The 18,660-nt window shown below is 37.6% G+C and overlaps 1 protein-coding gene across 21 annotated transcripts in view; it reads right to left on the reverse strand.

Moving 5' to 3' along the window:
- Nucleotides 1-18,660, reverse strand: part of bru1 (bruno 1) — a 507,347-nt gene that overhangs the window by 48,776 nt on the left and 439,911 nt on the right. For 12 of the 21 annotated variants that reach the window (XM_070087294.1, XM_070087290.1, XM_070087297.1 and 9 more), the window contains 2 exons: nucleotides 18,206-18,295; nucleotides 12,376-12,405 (listed from right to left, as the gene is read on the reverse strand). The exons of 4 other annotated variants lie outside the window; for them this stretch is intronic. In XM_070087294.1, coding sequence (XP_069943395.1) covers nucleotides 12,376-12,405; nucleotides 18,206-18,295 — 120 coding nt within the window. The remainder of the gene's footprint in view (nucleotides 1-12,375; nucleotides 12,406-18,205; nucleotides 18,296-18,660) is intronic. 5 more of the 21 variants (XM_070087300.1, XM_070087302.1, XM_070087304.1 and 2 more) reach the window with 1 other exon arrangement.

The raw sequence follows: 18,660 nt of genomic DNA on the forward strand, positions 1-18,660 counted from the left end.
CTGGTTTGTATTTCTCAGGGACTCCATCTATGCCCCTCATTTCTTTCCTCAAACTCTGCCAGAGAGTTAGCACCCTTGGACTTTTCTTCTCTCAGAGAAGAACAGTATAATGTGCCTTTTACACTTCAAGAACTGGAGGCAACACTCTCAGCTTGTCGATCATCGGCAGCTGGGCCCGACGACATTCATATTCGTATGCTACAACATTTACATCAGTCAGCCCTTGCAGTCCTATTACGCCTTTACAATCTTATTTGGTCACAAGGAGTTCTTCCACAGCTGTGGAAATCCGCCATTGTTCTCCCTTTCCGCAAACCAGGCACTACGGGACATGAAACCTCCCACTATCGTCCCATTGCTCTTACCAGTGCAGTTTGCAAAGTAATGGAACGCCTAGTAAATAGACGTTTAGTGTGGTATTTAGAGACACACAACAGTCTCTCCACTCGTCAATATGGCTTTCGTAAGGGACGTTCTACCATAGACCCCTTACTACGCTTGGATACGTATGTTCGTAATGCCTTTGCGAATAACCACTCAGTTATTGCCATATTTTTTGACCTTGAGAAGGCATATGACACAACTTGGAGGTATAATATTTTAGCCCAAGCCCACTCCTTAGGCCTTCGAGGCAATCTACCATCCTTCCTTAAGAACTTTTTAACTGACAGGCATTTCCGTGTTCGGGTTAATAATGTGCTCTCCCCGGACTTTATCCAAGCTGAAGGTGTCCCCCAGGGATGTGTTCTGAGCACAACACTTTTTCTCCTTGCTATTAATGATTTGGCCTCTAGTCTTCCATCAAATATTTGGTCATCACTCTATGTTGATGACTTCGCTATTGCCTGTGCAGGTGCTGACTGTCACCTCATTACAGTTTCTCTCCAGCATGCAGTCGACCGTGTTTCCAATTGGGCCACCACACGTGGGTTTAAATTTTCCAGCACTAAAACCCACCAAATTACTTTCACTAGACGCTCTGTCATCTCCGATCATCCTTTGTACCTCTATGGCTCCCGTATCCCTGAACGTGATACAGTCAAGTTTCTGGGCCTCCTCTTTGATCGTAGGTTATCCTGGAAACCTCACATTACCTCTCTGAAGGCAACTTGTCACAGCCGGCTGAACCTTCTTAAAACCCTTGCTCATCTTTCATGGGGAGCTGATCGTCGAACCCTCCTTCGCCTACATTCCACCCTTATTTTATCGAAACTTGATTATGGTGACCAGATCTATTCAGCGGCATCTCCTGCTACTCTCTCTAGCCTTAACCCCATTCATCACCAAGGATTACGTTTACGCCTTGGTGCTTTTCGCTCTTCCCCTGTCGAGAGCCTCTATGCAGAAGCGAACGTTCCATCCTTATCTGATCTCCGTGATGCCCATTGCCTGCGCTACTATGTACGCTCTCATGATCTCTGCAATCCTTCCATTTATAGAATGGTCACTGATTTTAGTAGACATTCTTTATTTGTTTGCCGCCCCTGTTTACTCCGTCCCTTCTCTCTTCGCCTTCATTCGCTCTTGTCTTCTCTTCAACTTCCACCTTTCTATGTACATGTAGCATCTCACTTTTCCCTGCCCCCCTGGGAAGTTCCAGCTGTTCGAGTCTGTTCTTTCTCCCTCCCTTGCTCGAAAGCCCAACTGTCTACGGTCGCTTCCCGCTCTCTTTTTCTTGACCACTTTCACTCTCATTCTCATGCCATTGCTGTGTACACAGATGGCTCTAAGTCTTCTGACGGTGTAGGATTCGCAGCAGTGTTTCCGGACAGCGTCGTACAAGGGCATTTACTATCTTCAGCTAGTATTTTTACTGCTGAATTATATGCCATCCTTACAGCACTTATCCGTATTGCATCTATGCCTGTGTCATCATTTGTGGTTGTCTCAGACTCCCTTAGTGCTTTACAGGCTATACAAAAATTTGATACACCTCACCCCTTAGTCCTCCGTATCCAACTTTGGTTATGCCGCATCTTTACCAAGCATAAAGGTATTGTTTTTGTTGGGTCCCTGGTCACGTTGACGTACAGGGCAATGAACAGGCAGACACTGCTGCGCGGTCAGCAGTACATGACCTACCAGTTTCTTATAGAGGTATTCCATTTACGGACTATTTTGCTGCAATATCTTCCCACCTTCACACCCGTTGGCAACAACGTTGGTCTACTATGCTCGGCAACAAACTTCAATCTATTAAACCGAGTATAGGTTACTGGCCATCTTCTTATCACCAGTGTCGAGGTTGGGAGACTACTCTCTCCCGTCTTCGCATTGGCCATACTCGTCTTACTCATGGATATCTCATGGAGAGGCATCTTGCTCCTCTCTGTGAGAATTGCCAAGCTCCATTATCAGTCAGCCACATTCTGTTGGACTGCCCACTTTATCAACGAGCACGCAGAATTTACCTCTGTCGTCGTTTTCGCTCCGCTGCTCTCTCTTTACCTTCCCTTCTCGCTGATGGACCCACCTTTCATCCGGACTCTCTCATTGACTTTTTGACAACAACTGACTTACTTCACAAATTCTGATACCTTCAGCCCTTTCTACTTCAATCTCTTGCTACCCTCTACCCCCGTACTATCCCCTGCCCCGCTGTTTTCTGTAACCTGCTGATCATCCCTCCTCCCTTCTGCCATCCAATACCCTCGCTTCCTTCCCTACCCTGCAGCGCTGTATAGCCCTTGTGGCTTAGCGCTTCTTTTTGATTATAATAATAATAATTTACTCCTGTGGTACCTGCTCAGCTGCACTGCTTGCACAGTTGCTTGAACATACTTGGTCGTGTTCTTGGTGCCACTGTGGCAGTTTTACGCTCTTAAATTTAGTTAATGTGTTACAAAATGATGATGGTGTTGAACAAGAATAATTATGAAATGCTAATTATTATAAATTTATAAAGGAAAAAAAAAGGCAGGTGAAGTGTTAAAGTATCTGTGGAAAGAAAGAAGTTTACCTATGGAGGCAAATAATGGTAATGTGCCAGAGTACAGTGGTACCAACATTTTTATATGGGTGCGAAGAATGAGTTTTGACTGCTGTACCAAAAAGGAGGCTAAAAGCAGCAGAGATGTCATATTTGAAAGCAGCGAGTGGTGTGAATATCATGCAGAAAATCTGGAGTCTAGAGATCAAAAGACGATGTGGAATAATCAAGGGTATAATTCAGAAATCTGAGGAAGGGCTGTTGAGGAGTCTGGGCATATACATGTAGAGAGGATGACAAGGAATAGGCTGACTTAAGACAGTGAAAAGAAGAGGTAGGGAGGAAGATAGGAGGGAAAGGGATCTTCCTACACATGGCTGAAGGGAGAGTACAAGAGGCTTTAAATTTTAGGGGCTTGAGAATCCAATGTGATTGTGTGAGCACCTTAGACAGGAGTACATGGAGGCAAGTGGTTTTTAATGAACATACTGCTGAAGTGCGAGCAGGATAACTTATAAGAAAAAATTCAGGGAAACTGGTTAGCCAGACTTGAGTCCTGGAGGTGGTAAGGACAGCACCTGCACTCCAAAGGAGAGGCAGGTTAGTTGCAACCTGAGGATAATCTGATTGTGATGTCAGCACACGTCTGGAAAGACGATGATTCAGTGAATGTTAGTGAATGTATATTTTTTTTTCTTTGGGTCACCCTGGCCTTGCAGGAAATGGCAGCTGAGTTACAAATGTTTAATACTTATTGATGTGAAATTAAGTATGAAATAATTTCTAGGTATCTCTGTGACCTTTATACAGTAAGGCCCTGACTTGCAAGGTTCTGAGGTTTTGCACTTACAACACTGGCATTAACAAACAATTAGCTCACTCTTCCAACCTTGGAATAATTATTTTCTTAAGTATGAATTATAAATATATTATTTTTGCAGTTAGTTTTTTACCAAATGCATTCAAACTTCGTTCATTTTATATACGTATGAAGAACTCGCATTTGTTTCATAAAGATTGGTCAAGAACTAAAGAATCAGTAGTTACGCTGTGTTAGTACATCAGTGGTTGACGCTGAGGGAGGACTGGGGAAGGACTGGTGAAAGTTGGTGTGGGAGGAAGGTGGGCAGGTTTGCTATGGGCCTGGAGGGAGGCCCACCTTGCAAGTTATCATGGAAGTGTTCAGCAAACAGTTGAACCAAGATGGAGCACCACACAATGACAAAGTCGCCTACCCACACACAAGTTCATACCCACACCACCCACACAATTACACCATCCTCATTTCTACACCACCCTTCACACTACCTGCATGCCCACACCACCCACATGCCTGCAACACCGCCCCCTGCCCATACTACACTCACATCTCCACCACCCTCGAACCTATACCATCCACCCTCACATGCATGACTCTCACTTTCAATTTTTAAGTGAAAAGAAATGGTACTGAATGCAAATTATTGGATAAAAATTCTTTGGATAAAAAAAACTTAAATGAAATTATAAAGGGAATATTATGGCTTGAAAGTGCATTAATTCATTTTGCATTCTTTCTTATGGGACAAACAGACAAATCATATTCTGGAATCCCCTCGAGGGAGGTTTCTTGATGCTGGTGAGGGGCTCTTGATCTAGGGAATTGGATCTGTGCTCCGGTTCCCTGAATACCTTCCATCCCCCCCCCACATGCGCTGTATAATCCTACAGGTTTAGCGCTCCCCATGATCATAATAATTATAATCTGAAATGCACTAACATTATATGCAGAGGCTCTATTGTAACTGTTTTTGATATAAAAATAAAAAGTTTTCTGAAAGAAATTAAGATTGTAAGTTATTTTTGATAGGGGAAGGAGACTAAAATTAAGACAACTAGGGGAGGGGAGCTACAGGTACTGAAAATGGTTAAGAACCACTTACATACAGTTTGGAGGTTGTAACTCAGAACATTATACCACATATATGTGGTAGCTAATTTTACATAAGGTCTGGTAGCAATTACTTCACTATACAGTAATGATAAGATCAGAGACACCTCTGGAAGATGTAGCAGAAAAGTTTGGAATCCCTGGTGGAAGTGAAAGTAGGGAACCTTTAATTATGTTTATAAAATGGGCTTGATAATAAGCACTGTACACAATACAATTGCTATTGTTTTTTCAGAGATTTAACACTATGAACAAAACTGACTAATCATGTTGTCAACGTTTGTAAGAGTGAGTGGAAAGAAAGTAGAGAAATGATAATGGGAGATGGCACTATGTACTGTATTTTAGACTATAAGATTCTCTAGTGTTCAGAGTCGAATCATGTTCACATTCGATTTGATACACTTCCAAACAAGTGTATCAAATGTGAATATGGATTTTTATTTTTTTCATATAATTTCAAGTGGATGAGACGAGATGCCAATTGGTGATAATTCTATACATTTTTCATCCTGTCAAAATGTAGATACACATATAAAATATACAGTGGACCCCCGCATACCGCACGCATCGCATACCGTACAATCCGCATACCGCTCGCTTTTTTCGCAAAAATTTTGCCTCGCATACTGCCCAAAAACCCGCTCACCGCCCTTCATCCGAGACGCGTCCAATGTGCGGCCTGAGCCACGCTCACATGTTCCGCCGGTGGCATTGTTTACCAGCCAGCCTCCGCGGTAACATCCAAGCATACAATCGGAACATTTCGTATTATTACAGTGTTTTTGGTGATTTTTTCTGGAAAATAAGTGACCATGGGCCCCAAGAAAGCTTCTAGTGCCAACCCTACAGCAATAAGGGTGAGAATTACTATAGAGATGAAGAAAAAGATCATTGATAAGTATGAAAGTGGAGTGCGTGTCTCCGAGCTGGCCAGGTTGTATAATAAACCCCAATCAACCATCGCTACTATTGGTGGTACAGCTGCTGCTGTACCACTGTCAGCTGCTGCTGCACTGTCAGCTGCTGCTGCTGTTGTACCACCGTCAGCTGCTGCTGCTGCTGCTGTAGCATCGTCTGCTGCTGCTGCTGCTGCTGTAGCATCGTCTGCTGCTGCTGTAGCATCGTCTGCTGCTGCTGTAGCATCGTCTGCTGCTGCTGTAGCATTGTCTGCTGCTGCTGTAGCATCGTCTGCTGCTGCTGTAGCATCGTCTGCTGCTGCTGTAGCATCGTCTGTTGCTGCTGTAGCATCGTCTGTTGCTGCTGTACCACCGTCAGCTGCTGCTGCTGCTGTAGCACCGTTGTTGGTGTGGCTTATTGAGAATACCAAGAAACAATTAACCCCAGAGGATTTGCCACCCAGGATAACCCAAAAAAGTCAGTGTCATCGAAGACTGTCTAACTTATTTCCATTGGGGTCCTTAATCTTGTCTCCCAGGATGCAACCCACACCAGTCGACTAACACCCAGGTGAACAGGGAAAAATGCCTGGAACTAGTGCTCATATTGGTGAATTTAAAGCCAGCAAAGGTTGGTTTGAGAGATTTAAGAATCGTAGTGGCATACACAGTGTGATAAGGCCTGTTCTGGAAGAAAATGCCAAACAGGACCTACAGTACTCAGGAGGAAAAGGCACTCCCAGGACACAGTGTCTCATCAGTCATTGCTGCATCTTCAATAAAGGTAAGTGTCATTTATTCTTCATTTAGTAGAGTAGTACATGCACAATATATATTGTGCATGTACTACTCTACTATTGTGCATGTATCCTTCTCTTTGTGTGTAGGAAAATGTATGTTTCATGTGGTAAAATTTTTTTTTTCATACTTTTGGGTGTCTTGCACGGATTAATTTGATTTCCATTATTTCTTATGGGGAAAATTCATTCGCATACCGAACATTTTGCATAACAATCAGCCCTCTTGCACGGATTAAAGTCGCTATGCGGGGGTCCACTGTATTTAACAAGATAGCATTGTTAGACAAGATGCTGAAATAGTGAAAGTCAGGGAGAACATGTTTCAGCAAAGAAATTATATTTACTCTACTAGAGCGAATCCCATTATCACAGACTGGTTGAGGACAAGGATAGTCTGACAGCAGTAAGATTATCATGAAAATTAAGATACCCTTCTCCCCAAAATATTGAAGCAAATAGCACTGTACCTGCCACTTTCTGTAGAAATATACTAAGTACACATACAGTATCACCAAAATGTAGTGAATTGTTTAATTACAGGTCTGCCATCACTAATCCAGCACTAATTTTGGCTAGCATAATTTCAAATTTCATCAATATACTGACTCAAATCATTATACTGACTCAAATTTCATCATTATACTGACTCAGAAATTGTGCAGATGGTTGTAAATCTACAGCAGCAAGCCATTGGAGGAGAAAGCAGTGATGAAAATGAGATGAGCAGAAAGTCTCTACTGATAGGTTAATTAAGCGTATTCTAACCTAACCACTCTGTAATCCGGCAAACTCACTAATCCAGCACACTACAGGTCCCAATGATGCTGGATTAGTGATGGCCAACCTGCATTTCATAATGTAAGATAAATGGTAGGTGTTAGGTTAGGTTGTATATGAACAGAATATTTTCCATTTCAACTAATCTAATACAAGTATTTTAAATAATTTAATTATCATGAGAGAATGAACAATTTGTGGCATTATGTATTCAGAAATCTCTCTTAAAACAAACTGTATACATATCTGTCTTTAAAGCTTCTTTTTTTAATTCCTTTCAATGAACAACACACACAATTATGTTTTAGGTAGATATCTCACTATAAAAGACGTAAGAATGTGTAATTACTGCTTAATGTATTTATATAGGTCTGTATTAACTTTTTGTAGGAAAGGGAGCAAAGCTCTGCTCATTATGTCCCTTCATTAGCATTTAATTTATCCTCTAATTATTTTTCTCCTGGTATCACCTCTGACATACTTCATAGCTATAGCCTCTTGTTCTCCTTGTTGATGGAAAATCTTCATCAATATTTTATCCTATATGTAGTTGCTGTCTTTTCGTTTTTACCAGGAAATATAAGCACATATCTAGCGCCTTTCAGCCTTTTTTGTCAGTTCATATTTTCTTAACTCTGGAACTTACTCTGCAGCTCACCGTTGGACTTCTTAAGTGGAGAGACGATACCACCATTGCATGTTCCAACTTTAGTGTATGTTGCAAATAGCATTTTTTTCACTCAAAGGAGTGTTCAGTTAAATGTTCTGTCAATGTTGACTCCCAGGTCTTCCCTGATGCCTTCAATATCTTATCACACAATATCTATTTCAAAGCACTCTTCTATATTGTAATGAATGGTTTGAAAAACCGACAAGTTGTCGGTTTTTCAAACCATTCATTACAACTGTCAGACACAGCAGCATCATGGGATCTTGTTACAAAGAATTCTTCAACACTTGTTCAACCTTTGGACGAAGACCTACTTCGACTAGTGGATGGTACCACTATGACCCCGCCTCCGCCTGCTTCACCTCACATCTCTACAGTATATAAGCCACGTCTACGGCCCTATGCTGTACATTCTACAAGATTGATGGACTGAACACATCGACTCCAGGTTGAGGGACTGATTACCTCATTCTCCTCCTCTCCTTACGCCTTCTTTGTATTGGACTGATGAAGCCACTGCGTGGCGAAACGTTTCCTGAATAAAGATTCCCATATGCTGCATAAGTGTCTCAATCTTCCACTCTTCTATATTAAATTTCATCCATCTATCATCTTGCATGCTCAACTATTCAGGTTTTCCTGCTGGGATAGTCATTTCTATGGCTTACTAGTATTAATAACTGTACATCTGCACTTGTGTTGACAGATTTAAACTGCTATTGACAAAGAACTCATACAAACTAGAAACATTATCAGAGGAAAAGATTTTCACAATACATGTTAGGCCAAAACTGGAATATGCATTAGTAGTGAGGTGTACATAAATTTAAGAGTGAGCATAAATCAGAAATAGTCCAAAGATGAGATAGAAAAATGACTATCAGAGTTAAAATGTGAATTACAAAGTAAGGTCAAAAAGGGATATATTAAATTAATAGCTTTTCTTTGCACTATCAACAGGGAGAAGCAGCAGCTACAGTCAAAAACAAAAAAATAAAAATTAAGAATAGATAACTAGATAAGGTAGAACATATTACAACCACCAAAACATTTTTGGAAAATTATATGACAGACTAAGCACTGATGGCAGGACACCATAAAAATAGCTCTGCTCCTATAGCTACAAAAAAAAAAGTAATGGCAAATACATCATCCAAGGTTTGAACACTGAAATGTAATGACAACCAGTCAAATAGAGAGGATAACCTGTATAGAGAAAAAGGCAGAAGAACAGTCATCACTGTAGTCGTGTACCATAGTTGTCTGTAAACAGACAATAATTTCTCCTGCCTTTGTTTCTGTGTGGGTTACCTCTCTCATATCACTGGGTAATTACAAATAGATCATAACTTAATCAACAAAACTACAGTAGGATCCCCATATCCACAGATTCAGTACCCACAATTTCAGTTATCCATGGTTTACCATGACCAAAAAAATAACCCTTAATTTTGCTTAATAATGAAATGCTTTCCGTCAGAGAAAAAGTGCTAATTCTTGACTTCTTTTGCTTAATTTATCAAACTTTATTACAGGTGCATATGTAAAGGAAAAATGAATGGTATATAGGCTTCACTACTATCCACAATTTCAGGTATCCATGGTACGTCTTGGAACATATCCCCTGTGAAAACAGGAGGACTGCTGTACATTTATAATATTGAGAGGCATAAATGCTTGTGTTTAAATGTAGTCTGAAGTATGCATTAAAAATTTTATTAATTAAAATGCCAATAATGCCAATACTGAAAAGACTAATAAAATATGATAAGTAAAGCATAAGATATATACCATTGTGTAACTAACTACCAGTAGTAAACTATTGTGAGTATCTAGCATATCACTGAGCACACAAATGAGTACCTACCATTGTGAGTAAACAAATGAGCATCTATCTAGTACACTATTGTGATTATCTAGTATACCATTATAAGTACCCAGTAAACTACTGTAGGTATTTATTACAATTTAAGTACCTAGTACAAGGTATAAAAACAATATGCAGAAAAGAGCTTTACTGGAACTCTGTTTTGCTCACGGTTAATCTTTATAATCATATAGAGGATACCTTTTACCCATATATTTAGAGAGAGCATGCTAAAAATCATATGTCAGGTGATGAAAATAAAGTTAGCAGAGCACTGCAATCGACTTATTGGTCCATTATGATAAATTAGACACTTGTAATGCTTGGGTATCTTAATAAAGATATTTGTTTTGTACATGTGTCTAATTTATCAACTTGTCAGTTCTCTGAACCATTTATCTACATTGGTCCATTATATAGGTTTGAACTGTTGTTGGATTTTTTGGGATTGAATGTTTTCCATGTAAGGAAATGTATGGCAAGGGTTTTGTTGGACTGAAAGCACCCAGATTCTGTTCCATATAATTGGCTGTACTGATGACTGCTGATTCCAGGCACTATCTTCTGGTTTCATCCCCTTCTTTAATAAGTGTAGCATCCTTCTATGCCCTGAGGTGTACATGCTTGTTCCAATGAATGATATATGCATTGTGATAAGGCTCCAGCAAGCTTACTGGTGTTCCTGAATGCTGGTGTCTAGGCTCATGACGTTTCTATGTATTATTTATCACACCCTGCTAGAATGGTATACACACCAGCAATGAACCTAGACACACAACCAGGTGGCAACAGTGTTAGTTAACACACAAGAAATGGTACAGAGCTTACAGAGCTTAAACATTAGAATTTAGGATCATCTTGTAGTTCTACAGCTTTGAAGCCAGGGTTCAAGCTATAGAACTAAGGCTTGAGCTCAGCTTACTCTGATTAGGTGTAAGTGGTAAATTTGGGCCTATATATCAGAGAATACATCAATGTGGTAGGTGTGCACCACATAAAACAAATACTACAGCACAGTAAATAATGAGGAAAAAACTGACCATATTTTTGGATTAAAACGGCAACTTTGCGGTGTTTTTTGTATGTTTCTTTTACAGTTGTATTCCTGATTTCTTGGTCTCATTTGATAGAAAGGAAGATATATTACAGAAATAGAGATGATATTGATTGGTTTTAGTACTGAAAATGGCTTGAAACTGAGCTCAAAGTAGCGGAAATGTTCAATTTTTGTCGATGTTCAAGAGTAAACAAAAGACATCATGCATCTAATACAAGTCAGCTGGTGGGTCTATTATACGTTCACAAATATGCTGATATTATTTATACAATTATTACAATATTGCATAAGAGTAAATCTTCTATTTTTTGATGTGAATAAAAAATAAAAATGGAATTCATTTGTAAAGCCTGAAAACGTAACTAATAAACAGAGGAAATGTTAGTTTAGTGCCAGGAATGTCTGCATTGTTTATTCTGGACCCTATTTTGAAATCTGAATATTTTGAACTGTGTTAAATTGGCCAAGTTACCAATTTCCAATCACTTTATTGGGTAGTTGAAACAGTTGACTGGGCGATTTCTTGTGCTCGATCGATAAAATAGTAATACTAGCAAAATAGCTAAGAATTTGGTCAGCTGGAATAACGTAATTGGCCTAAAATGGGAGTCAAAGTCAGCAAAATCGCCGATGCATAAATATCACTGACGCAGCAAAATTCGCGAGAGCGTAATTTTGTCAATTTTCCATCAAATTTCGTACTTTTTGTTTTAATACTTTCAGAAAAAGATTCTCTAACATTTCATAAGACAAAATAACAAAAAAATTTTTTGAAAATTCTTGGAGCCTGGCTGTTGCTCTGAGATTTGGCCTTTGGACCCTCAAAGGGTTAACACAGATAATGTATGCATCATTCATTGGGACAAACTAGTATACTTTATGGCATGGAAAGACCCCATATCATTCAAGATAGGAACAGAAACAGATGGTATTTAGAATCAGCAACACACTATAAAACAGAACCCAGGTGCTTTCAGCCTAGCAAAATTCCTTTTTATATATTATCTTACATGGGAAACACCCAGCCCATAATTCAACAACAGATCATACCTATATAATAGACAAACTGAATGCAGTGCTCTGCTAACCTGAAGCAGCACCCGATACACAATTCTTGCCTCACACTCCATGAATATGTACGACTTAATGAAGCTTGACCTTGAGTGAAACAATCTCAATAAGGCTTCTTCTGCATATTTTTTTGTATGCAATAATCTGTCTGAATTATGCCTCTATATTCAGTACCTAGTACACTACAACGATTGCCTAGTACATTAATGTAAATGCTTAGTACACTATTGTGAGTACCTAATACACTACTGAAAGGTCATAGTACACTAATGTGACTGCATATTTAATCTCCAACAGTTTAGAATCTACAACTACTTTTAGAATAAATACCTTGCTTACAATGCAGGCAAACCATAACTTAAGGCATGCACTTACCACTTGCAGATGAGGTGAGGCCAGTCAGCACTGCAACAGAATCCCAAGCATAACCATGTTATTCTATGCTTGCAACTCAAATATTTTACTACCATATTAACCATAACATCAAATGAACAGTGAAGAATGAGCAGAGTTCAGCACTACATCACACTGGAGTTAATGATGACATTCAGCTCAAGCATTTACATAACATTATATTTCATTCAGTCTTAGACCTTATTAAAAATATCTTCAATTCTAAGCATAATAATGGAAAACAAGATCTTTTAAAAGCTAGGGAAAGAAGGGTCATTTATGATGTGCATTTTGCCCCAAGTATAAAAACAACTGAATATGTTATTCAAATTCTTAGATATAGATATTTGTGTTCTGTAAATGGTTCAGAAGACCACTGCCACAGCTGCCTCAAAAATTGGAAAGGAAATAGTGCATTACAAGAAAAAGAGCAAAGGAAACACACAAGAAAGTAAATATAAGCATATATCTGTCAACTTGCAAATTAATGATAAAGAAAAGTACACTAATCCTGCCTAAGTACAGAAAGTTTAACATGCTTTTATTTCACATTCGTATAACAGAAGTGCCTTCATTGATTATTAGGTAAATAAGTAACATTATTTCCCATAAATTTTAGCAATATTAGGTTAGGCTGCTATGTCAGTTTTGGTACTAAGTAACAAAATTACTACCAAAAATTTGAATAACTATATTCAACTGTTTTATCTGTAGGGTAATCTTCCGACAATCCAAAAGAGTTTTAATATAGCAAAAGTATGATGACCACGGTCTAAGATTGTTCATATACAAAAATTATCTATGCAAAAAAAGCCATTCTGGAAAGCCCAACAATAATTATACCTCCTCCAGCTAAGAGTGCACAGATATACGGTAATCTTTATGATGTAATATGCATGACTGATTTAAAATTCAAATTGGCAAACAAAACTCAAATTGTATTTCTCTGACTTATATTTCTCATGAAAATATAAGACTAGAAAATAACAAGGAAAATTGCATTTGTTATTAAAAAAAATCCTGAGATACTCAGTGGCCACTGTATTAGGTACAACTTTCTAGTATTGGACAGGGTTCCACTATGCTCCCAGAACATCCCAAAATTTCATGACATGGATTTAACAAGGTGCTGGAAACATTCCTTAGATTCTGATCCATACTGACATCATAGCATCACACAGTTGCTGCAGATTTGTTGGCTGCATATTCATGCTGTGAATCTCCCTTTCTCCAACATTCCAAAGATTTATGCCAAATTCTGATCTTACCATCTGCATGTTGCAGCAGAAATCCCTATTTGTCAGACCAGTTTTGGTGAACCAGCACCCACAGTAGCCTCAGCTTTTTTAGCTGACAGGAGTAGAACTCGGTTTGGTCTTCTGCTGCTGTAGCCCATCCACTTCAAGGTTCGACATGCTGCGCATTCAGAAATTCTCTTCTGTATGCTATTGTTGTCACCTTCCTCTTAGCTTGAACAAGTCTGGCCATTCTCCTCTGACCTTTCTCAATAACAAGGCATTTTCACCCACAGAACTGCTACACCTTGGATATACTTTTTTTTTCCACCATTCTCTGTAAACTCTAGAGACTGTTGTGCATGAAAATCCCAGGAGATCATCAGTTTCTAACATACTCAAAACTACCCCATCTATCTGGCATGAACAATCTTTCCATGGTCAAAGTCACTCAGATCACATTTCTTCCCCATTCTGATGTTTGGTCTGAACAACACTGAACCTCTTGACCATGTCTGCATGCTTTAAGGCACTAAGGTGCTGCCACATGATTGACTGACGAGATATTTGAATTACTGAAGAGGGGTACCTAATAAAATGGCCACTGAATGTACATCTCAAGTAGTTTCCAAAAAATTTCCCCTTCATTAAAGAGACAATTTCTTCAAATTGAAATATTAAGCAAAAACAAGAATTTCAATACCATAAACACTAGATACACTAATCACTTGTAATTATCATAGAAAGGTTAAAAGAAAATGTCATTTAGGGTAAGTGAAACCTATTAGGTATATCAACAATATCCATGAAAGTGAACTCTTTGTTAGCATAATATATAAGCTATTATGGTAGCTGTGGAATAACAAGCATGATATAAAAACATCCCTACAGTCATTATATACACATGAGTGCACATTCATACTGGGTTTGTTTGCTAATATGTATAGTATACATACATATATGATAAGGATGATGATATAACAGTGTATATTCTTAGAAAGAAAAGCCCATAATTACTTGGAGCATTTCAGGCAGTCATAAGCTGGGACTAATACAAACAATATAAAAATAAAGAATATAATGGATATGTGTATATAAATGTAGTACACACCAAATATATAAAATTACATATTGCAATACAAATTTTAGTGAAAACTGAGTACTTAATAAAAAACATTAAATATAAATTTAATATTAAGTTGAAACTTAACTAAGAAAATTACAAAGCAAATAAGGAAGTAAAGATTTAATAACAATTGGAGATACTGCATAATTAAATTTAAGGTTTATGGTGTAATTTATAACTTGAAGGTCAAAGTTTAATGGTAATCTAACTCGTTCTATTAAAATTGTTTTAGGGACATATAGTGCATTGAACACACATTTTAAGTCTTTGCTTAAAAACATTAATTTAAAATTCTTAATTTATCTGGAAAGTTATTCCACCATTTTGACCTTTATATGTATTTGCATTGAACATATATAAGATGCTCAAACAAACACAAGAACTATCCAAGAGGATTTGCTTAGAGTTTGTTCTTTGAGCGCCTTTCTGCTGTATTAAGTCTCCCAGGAAGTATTGTAGATTAGCATCATTATTACAGTGGGCTGTGTGTAAGATGTAGAATGAATAATAGTATGGTATTAATCTTTACAGTAGCAGATTTTGGGATTTGGATAATGGCACATTTGTTACCCAAAATTTGAATTTGTAGTAGTTCTGATTGGTTTAACCCTTTGACTGTTTCAGGCCCCTCTCTGAAACTGTCATTCTATGTCGCTCAATTTTTGAAAAAAAAAAAAAATTATTTTTTCTTATGAAATGATAAGAGAATCTTTTCCCGATAGTAATGACACCAAAAGTTCGAAATTTGGTCGAAAACTCATGGAATTATGCTCCTGCAAATTTAGCGGTCTCGGTGACATATGCGTATCAGCGATTTCGCCGACTTTGAGCCCTATTTTCAGCCAATTCCATTGTTCCAGTTGACCAAACTCATAGCTATTTCTTTAGAACTCCATTTTATCTATCAGCTGAGTACAAGAAACCTCCCATTTACTAATTTGGACTACCCAATATGGTGGTCAGAAATTGGCAATTTGGCCAATTTCACGCAAACTAAAAAGATGCCAATTTCAAAATAGGGTCCACAATAAACAAGGTAGACATTCGTGGCACTAAAATAACATATGCTCTGTTCATTAGTCACATCTCTAGGCCCCTCTTATATTATTATTGCTTTCTATTTTTATTTTTTATTCATACAAAAAAAATACAAAATTTACTGTTATGCAGACTACTGCATTATTGTAAAAATGGTATAAATAATATCAGTGCACTAGTGAAAGAATATTAGACTCCCCAGTTGACGTGTATTGGACGTGTGGTGTGATTTATTTACTCCTGAACATTGGTAAAAATTGAACATTTCCGCTACTTTGAGCTCAGTTTCAAGGTCGTTTTCATCGTCAAAGTAATGGAAATCATCTCTATTTCTGTAATATGTTTTGCATTTTATCACCTAAGACCATGAAAACGCGAATACAACGATAAATACTATACGAAAATACACCTCAAAGTCGGCGTTTTATTCCAAAAAAACGATCAGTTTTTTTTTCTCATTACGCAATGTGTGCTGCAGGATTTTTTTTTATGTGGTGCACACTGACCACACAGACCCATTCTCTCACATGTGGGCCTACCAGCTTTCTCCCGCTTGATTTGAAGCCGCTAGAATTATTGAGTATATACACGTCAGAAACATTGGCTCGTAAGACGTATTTATGTCGAAAACAGTCAAAGGGTTAAGGTGAATAACTGAAGTAGAGCCCAGGCACAAATTCCATAGGTGAGGTATGGGTAAATAAGCAAAAATTAGTATATTAGTAGTAATGACTGGGGAAGATAACAGCAAATTTTGGAGAGAATGACTACAATTTTTTTATAATTTTGAAATGAGATGTTAATTTATTATCTACAAGCAAAGCTAAAAAAAATTATCCTCATTCTTTTTCTCTGATTCATTATTTCTGATGTCTAAATTATCAACATGATTTATTCCCAAAAGTTATACAGAATTTTTTTCTATATCAAACGCAAGTTTTTTAACATCCAAGTGTAGACTTTTTTTTTTTTTAGTCCATCATTAACTAGAATGTAACTAAGTCAGGCAGGGTCAAAGCATGATAAAATAAAGGTCATGGCATCAGCAGAGAGCACTGACCAAGATGCTGGGTGGCACTAAGTCACTGATACAGAGGAGGAAAAGATGAGGGATTCAGGAACACTTGAATTTAAAGTAGTTGAGTAGCTGAGGAAGTGCCATTTATGACTGTGCTGTACTATATATGTGATTAAGCTTGCAAAGAATATTGTGGTTAATTGTATCAAAAACCTTAAATTAATTCATTATGATCCAATTAGATACTTATCTCTTTCAAGTGCTGCATAAACTGTCATACTTTTTTTTATGATTGCATCATTTGTGTTTTTTTGGGGAAGCCTGAATCTAATCTGGCAAGGAGCAAGCAAATTTTGTAAAGTTAAGAACAAGAACAGCTGTTTGTGGATCACTTTCTCAAAATGTTGATAGTATAGGAGATTAGATAGTGGACTACAAATGCTTGTAATAGTTTGATCACCTTTGTGACTGTTTTATCTTGACTCTTTTAGGACAGTGGAAAGGTGTGTAACTAAAGTTATTTTTTTTTTTTCAACAAGTCGGCCATCTCCCACTGACTTGATTTAGGAGATAGTACATACATGTGTAGCTTTATTGAAGGTAATGGAGAGTTGACCTTGTGTGATACAAACCAAATTTTTTAGCAATTTAATGACTAATGCTATTTCAAAGATTTGGGTAAGAGCCAAATCAGTGTGAGCAATTATCAATTAGATAACTACTGATGTTGGTATGTAACTTTGATGTTTTGTTTGTAAGTCTAGCCCCTACTGTAGAAGCTTATTCATGAAATCAGTAATTGAAAGAAGGGCTTCTTTGCATTAGAGAGGATAATTATTCTTATGAATAGTGTAGAATAATAATGCTTTAATATTTCCTTAAAGAGCTTATATTACTGTTGAGATTCAGTTCTCTTTCTTAATTTGTGTTTCACAGTATTGTAAAGTTAACATCTGAAGCATCATTAAGGAGCTTAAAAGTAATTTTTATAGTTTTGAGTGGGATTTTGGAAAAGTTAGTGATAAAAAGTAGGGTAATGGTCAGCTGTTCTATCCTTGATTATACCCAAATTTAGAGGTGCTGTTATATTGGTCAAGATATGATCTAGAATTAAATTTGTGATTCAAACACATTAGTAGATTGGGAAAAAGAGTATTAGAAGGAAAGAATACATGCTGCTAAGGAAGCTTGATACTCTGGAGTTATTTGATTGAGAAGGATGACGGCTGAAATATCCCGGAATTATCAAGTAATTTTTATGGATTTTGTTACTACATTTCTCACATTATCACTGATTATAAATGTTGTGTGTGGTTAATTACGCATACCATATTCATCACTGGTGTTTCTCGACATTCAAACAATTGAATTCATTAGTACAGAAAATAGCAGTACCTCCACTATTCTTGTTTGTTCTATAATTGTGGATAGCTGTATATTCAGGTATGTTGAATACACTAGTGAAGTCGTGTTTTAACCAGGTCTCTGTTAATAAAATAAAGGAAAATTTGGTACTCAATAATTCAAGCAATGTTATAATATCATTGGAGTGTTTGCTTAGGAACCTTGAGTTATAACTGAACATGCTAAACAACTGCTTTTATCAATGAGAATTTTAGTAGTGTTTGCTGTACAGTACTAGAGTATGGTCAGTACTCAGCAAGCTGTACACTGCCATACATGTTTAGGTTAGGTTTAGGGTCAATACTGGTGTACATAAAAAGGAAAGGTATGTAAAATTTAATACTAGGAGAATAACAATGACCTATCATGGTACGCATGAACATTTTTGCCAGTTCCTACTTTAAGTGTAAGAACAAACAATAATGGTTTACAATTCTGTTTTATGT

The sequence above is a fragment of the Cherax quadricarinatus genome, chromosome 21 (assembly GCF_038502225.1).
Source record: "Cherax quadricarinatus isolate ZL_2023a chromosome 21, ASM3850222v1, whole genome shotgun sequence".
Classification (NCBI taxonomy): domain Eukaryota; kingdom Metazoa; phylum Arthropoda; class Malacostraca; order Decapoda; family Parastacidae; genus Cherax; species Cherax quadricarinatus.